This window comes from Oryzias melastigma, unplaced genomic scaffold (genome assembly GCF_002922805.2).
Source record: "Oryzias melastigma strain HK-1 unplaced genomic scaffold, ASM292280v2 sc00415, whole genome shotgun sequence".
In the NCBI taxonomy this organism is placed as follows: Eukaryota; Metazoa; Chordata; class Actinopteri; order Beloniformes; family Adrianichthyidae; genus Oryzias; species Oryzias melastigma.
Window position 1 is genome coordinate 31,812 of NW_023417012.1, and position 6,361 is coordinate 38,172.

Genomic DNA, 6,361 nt, shown 5'->3' on the forward strand with positions numbered 1-6,361 from the left:
AATAAATGTAAAAAAAAAAAAAAATCACATTTGTTTAAATTCACTTTAATTAATTTAACATTTTTGTTTGTGTTCTGCCTGTTAATATTATAGGATCATTGTTTTTTTAAAGCTCTGCCATCATATTCATCCCTCCTCCTTTTATTGATATTATTTATTGATAATCAATACTTTAGTCACATGCTCCACGTGTGTACCGCTAGCATAAACACCTGTTGGGTCAATAACGCTGCTAGACGTCTCATTTGGACGATCAGACGCCGTGCATTATACTCCGCTAGAATCTGGTGGATTTTATCGCAGTGTTTAGATAGATTACTGCTGTTATTGCCCTTACAAATACATGTTTTTGTTACATAAAAAAATACAGACAAAGCTCAGACCTTTCCGCTTGCGGCCGCTCTGCCTCCCGCGTGTTCTCATTTGTGGAGCAGGTGGAGAAAGCGAGCGAGAAGCCTCGCCCCTCCCCACTCCGGAGAAGCAATGGAGAAAGTGACTCTGTGTTTGCGCTGAACCCGCGCCACTGGGATTTTAGGCATTTGGACAAAACGTGCATGCGCCCCTGTTGGCTAGGCAGTTTTCGTGATATATCAGATAATAGAAAAACATCAATGGCGCAGACTTTCTTTTTCACCATGAAGCTCAGCTAGCGGCTCCCTTGAATTCTGAGTCTGAGTGAGAGTGATTCCTGCTGGGTCGTCTGTCCTCCTGCTCCTGGTCGTGGACTGCACTTCTTCTTCGTCTTGACTGTGGACTTAATCATCACTCGTCCCCCAGCTCCATCTGAATGAACTCTTCTAGATACTTAGTTGTAGAAGCTAATCTTACTTTAATAGTTCTGGTATCGCCTGTCCGTCCTGGGATAGGATCTCTCCTTCATGTGGGAATCCCTAAGGTTTCTTCTTTTTTCCTGACTCAGGTTTTTTAGGAGTTTTTCCTTACCGGGAGGGAGGGTCTAAGGGCAGGGATAACCAGTTTATGTAGTCTGTTTAGTTTTTAACAATTGTTTATATTTTGAAGCCCAATGAGGCAAATTCTTTTGTGATTTTGGGCTATATAAATAAAATTGAATTGAATTTAATTGAATTATCGCCCCGCACAGCGGCCCGTACCGCTCGTTCCTATAACCACTATTGCTTCCTACCCATTTTTACACGCTAATCATCCGTCTGGCCCGTGGCCGCTTCTCTGTCTGGCCCATAGACTGTCTAAATAGAACATTATTCACATCAGTGGTCTGGCCCAGACATGTTGGTAAAGCGCACTCTGGTGGACTCAACCAACTGTGAGACTTTAAAAGGGGTGTTTATGTTAAATTGTTGCTCCAAAACTGACGGTGCCGTCTCTTAAAGGGATGGACGAATATTTCTAAAAAGATTCGTTCATGTTCTACTGTTAATATTTTTTACATGACAGACTGACTGGCTCATGAATGAAGCGGCCCACCGGGAATCCTCCCGATTACCAACTCCGCTCTTGCACACCACCATCCTGTGCTGTCTGGAAACACTCTCACCAACCACTACTGTACAGTCACTGATCTCCTTCAGATTACACCGTCTACACAAGATGTAGTCTATCTGTGTGCTTCTACCTCCACTCTTATAGGTCACTCTATGTTCCTGTCTCTTCTCAAAGAATGTATTCACTATCGCCATTTCCATCTTTTTTGCAAAATCAACCACCATCTGTCCTTCTACATTCCTCTCCTGGATACCAAACCTGCCCATCACCTCCTCATCACCTCGGTTTCCTGCACCAACATGACCATTGAAATCTGCACCAATGACAACTCTCTCATTTCCAGGGATGCTCATCATCACTTCATCAAGATCCAACCAGAACTTCTCCTTCTCTTCCAGCTCACATCCTACCTGTGGGGCATACCCACTAACAACATTGAACATGACACCCTCCATTTCTATCTTCAGACTCATCACTCTATCTGACACTCTTTTTACCTCCACAACACTCCTAACAAACTCCTCCTTTAGGATAACTCCTACTCCATTTCTCTTCCCATCTCCACCATGATAGAACAACTTGAACCCTGCTCCTAAACTTCTAGCCTTGCTACCTTTCCACCTGGTCTCCTGGACACACAGTATGTCTACCTTTCTCCTCTGCATCATGTCCACTAACTCTCTACCCTTTCCTGTCATAGTTCCAACATTCAAAGTCCCAACTCTCAGTCCGACACTAGTGACTTTCCTCTTCTCTCTCTCCCTACGAACCTGCCTTCCTCCTCTCCTTCTTCTACCAACAGTAGTCCAATTTCCACCGGCACCCTGTCGGTGAACAGCACCGATGGCGGTCGTTGTTATCCCGGGCCTCGACCGATCCGGTATGGATTTCGTAGGTCTGATTTGCATATTTGATTTGGCAAGATTTTACGTCGGATGCCCTTCCTGACACAACCCTCTGTATTTATCCGGGCTTGGGACCGGCACAATGAGACCCTGGCTTGGGTTCTTAAACAATATAGAATGTACAATATTTTAAATATTGTACATTTACAACACTAAAATCGCAACTGTTTAATTACGAGAATTAAGTTGTATTTTTACTAGAGCTGTCAGGCGATTAAAAATTTTAATCGCGATATCGCACTGTCCATAGTTAACTCACGATTAATCGCAAATTAATATATGGCCTTTTTTTAGGAAAAAATGTGTGCTTCGTGGAATTTAGCAGTTTTACATTAATTATGAAAACAAGAATGGCAAAATTAATAGTTTTCATCAGAAATACTTTATTTTGTAACATTGTATTGAGATAAACTTTCTTAACAATAAAAGGCTGTAACATAAAATGCCTAACAAAAGCCCAAGTGCAATTGAAGGGCATTTTAAATTCCAAACTTCAATCGACTTTCAGTAAACTAAAGTAAAAAACATAAAAAATAAAATTTCCATAACACTTTCATGTTCATTTTTTGTCAGGACCAAATCTTTTCTTCCTCTGCTGAACTGCATTAATAAATGAAATAGAGATTTATCATTTCCAATTAACTTTTGTTTTTTAAAACATTAAAGACTGAGAAAAGCGGGATACTCTGTAGATAGTTTGACAGTCTGTTACTGCCGCCGCTTTCTCTGGCTGCAGCTCGATGCATCGACGTGTTCAGCGGAGCTCACGCCATGAATATGCCGGCAGACAGACCGCTATGCTGGGGCTGGATCACGCTTAAACCTCCAGAACTGTGAGATATTTTGCATATTTTCACGCGGCGAAAGAGGAACGGACCACACACTCAAAGCTGGGATTTATCTGCCGTTGTTTAAACTACATTTAAAACGTCCCCCGGTGCGCTTGCTGTTCAGAACCTCGGGGGTCCGCAGCTCTCGGGACGCGGCGCCGGACGCGAGCCGGTACCACCAGACGTGGTACTGGACGTGAACCGGAGCCGGGTTAGGGTGCAGGAGCTCTCCGCGTCCTGGCACCGGGGCGGTTCTAGCTAGCAGCTCGGTGGTTGGAGACCCGCCCGTAATCTAGTGAGAGCAGCCGGTGAGTTAGACGGTGACGAGGGATGCCTGCACGCGCGGTGTGTAAAGGCACCTATGTGAAAATCCCATTGACTGTAAAAATAATGGACTTATCGAGCTATGAGGTCCCCCTATTATATACAGTCTATGGAAAATCTGCGATTAATGCGTCAAAAAAATTGTCGGCGTTATGGACATGTCAAATTAACGCGTAATTAACGCGACAAATCTGACAGCCCTAATTTTTTACGATTTTTAAAAGTCATAGACTTTTGGGCCAGAATCGTTCACACCAATTAGAGTAACCAATTAACCTGTGAAGCATGTTTTTGGATGTTGGGAGGAAGCTTGCGTACCCAGAGAATACCCACAAAGAAAGGTCCCCCTTTAGTGATTCTGTTTCAGGTCCCCCAGCCAGGACTGGAACTAGCGGCCTTCTTGCACCACCGTATAACCCAATTTTACTTCCCTTCCCAGGAAGTCTTCCACCCGTGATCAGCGCAGTGTCCCCTTCATCCCTCGGGGACAGCTGCAAACTGCAAGGCACCAGGATGGAGGACAAGAAGGGGAACCGCCAGTCGTCCGGCAGTGGCGGCCGAGCCTGTACGGAGGTCTCCCTTCTAAAGACCACGACTGGGGTGCCGCAAGGTGGTGGTGGGGTGGTGGAGTGGAGGTGGAGCGTAGCCGGGCACCGACAATGGTTGGAGGCCACTAACCGAATCCCCACCTGGGCAACTGCAAGACCCAGCGCCTGCATCAAGGACCTGCGCATTCAGCGCTGGAGGCACGTGCGTATGTAGCCTACTGGGGAGAAGGTGAAAGAGGAGGAGCGCAACCCCACCTCATCCAACCCCACATGCACGGACGCAAACGAACCCTCGCCCACTGCAGCCCATGCGGGACGCCTCTAGGCCGACTGCCCACGTTGAGGCACGCCTTCTGAATGGGATTCCTCTTCGTCACCGCAATTGTTGTTGTCTTCTTTTTCGCATTTTGCAAGTTTCCACCAACAATATTGCCATCTACCGGATTCGGGAGATGACTTAACCAATTTAATCTATTAATGGCCTGGCATGTACACATTTTATAATTGGGGAGAGAATTTGTTATTTTGATTTTAGGATAGAAAGTGACGTGCACGTAATTGTCTAAATACGTGTTGCCAGCGCTGAACTTTTTTCCTGACTGCACGGACCCAGAGGAAGGGAGAATTCTGAGCGCGGCAGCTTACACATCAACCGTTTAGATTTTACGGTCTTAAGGTCTATGAGGCCACCTTTCCTACGGAGGATGGACCAAATACGGAGTACAAATGTGGGACTTCAACTCTAAATACCTTTGACCATTATTCAGCCTTGGACGCACTTAAATATGTGCTGGCAGTGCAGCAATGTGCAACTCAGTTTCATATTATGTAGGTATGTGACAAAAATGTTCAAGTTAGGTTGATTGCTCTGATATTTATATCACTGGAAAGGGCTGAAAGAGACCATTCAAACGGTATAAAGATAATTAAGATAGCTCAAAGAATAAGAAAGTTGTAGCACGTTAAGTGATCAAAAGTAGGGTATAATTTTATTCCTGAATAAACAGCAAAACAGCGACATTTTTGTGACCAGAAACAAAGATTAGAGTCTTTAAATTGACCTAACTTTCTCAATACTCGTCCAACACACGGCAGGAGGGTATCGTTGGAAAGCTAATCAAGCGAACTACAAGAAATAAGTCACAAATTTGGTATTAAATCAATATTCATTTCCATATTATCAAATAACCATACAGAAATCTGCCCCTGTATAACTGTAGACATCGCTTGCAGCCAATCAGCTTGCTAGATTTGGTCACGTGACCTCATGTTCCAGCATTCAATTCTTGAACACGGAGGCTTGCGAATGAAAAAACAGTACCTGCTAATTGTTTTTTCTCATGAAATTTACAACAGATGAAGAATACATCAACAGTAATAGTACTAGTGGCAAAATTAGATGACAACTAACTTTTTTGAAAAAGCTGACGAGTGGTTTTGTGAACTGCAATTTTCGACCGGAAAATTTCCTAGCTTGTACTGCACGGATTGAAAAAAATTCCAGAAGCAGGTTAAAGAAAAAATTCTGGACTATAATATTAGTAGATGTGCTCGCATGTATACTATCCACCGATTTAGTTACGCTCGTTTTAAGAAGGAGAGAACGCTGCAGCCTCGCGCGCAGGCTGAACAGCAGGTCTGGCAGAAAGTTCCGGCTCCGAAGCTGCACATATGCGCGTGCCTATATTACGTGAGGCCAAAATGAATTTTCACCAGCTTTTGTGCTGGTCAAGTAAATATACAAATAACATCTAGGGCTGGGTTGAAAAAATTGATTAATCGATTTGAATCGATTTAAGCTTAATAGATCAATAATCGATACACAAAAGATTTAAATCGATTTAGCACATAAAGCGAAAAACTGCTAGCTTGATGCTAACGTTCAATATAATTTCCCATAGGACGGGTAATGCTAACGTTTGGTTGACCAAAAAAAAATACATTGCTGACTAAATCTGAACATCTTTATTTACTTACAGGCATTAATTTTTCAAACTCTTTTAAGGAAATAATGTTTAAAGTAACTATTTGTGGCTTAAAACTTCGTTTTTTTCCCTATACTGTTGTCTTCTTCTGGAATTAAGTGTACTTCTATAGCCACCTAGTGGCCAAACTGAAACGTCCTCAGGACAAGGAGAACAATGCTTACTGTTGTGACTTATTTTATTATTTGAGTTCTAGTGCAGGAAATAAGTTTATTTTGTAAAAAGAAAGAAAAACCGGAAGTGTTTTATTTTGAAAGTACTTGTGTTTCCTGTATTCTCTGCTTGACGACGAAGTCAGAATGAAT

General features: G+C 43.1%; 1 protein-coding gene across 2 annotated transcripts in view; it reads left to right on the top strand.

The window, feature by feature from the left end:
* The window catches only part of LOC112138610 (H-2 class I histocompatibility antigen, Q10 alpha chain-like), a 17,201-nt gene extending 11,271 nt beyond the window's left edge, over positions 1-5,930 (top strand). For both annotated transcript variants that reach the window (XM_024261185.2, XM_036211046.1), the window contains exon 6: positions 3,963-5,930. In XM_024261185.2, coding sequence (XP_024116953.1) covers positions 3,963-4,285 — 323 coding nt within the window. In that variant the 3' untranslated portion in view covers positions 4,286-5,930. The remainder of the gene's footprint in view (positions 1-3,962) is intronic.
* Positions 5,931-6,361: the final 431 nt, after the last annotated feature.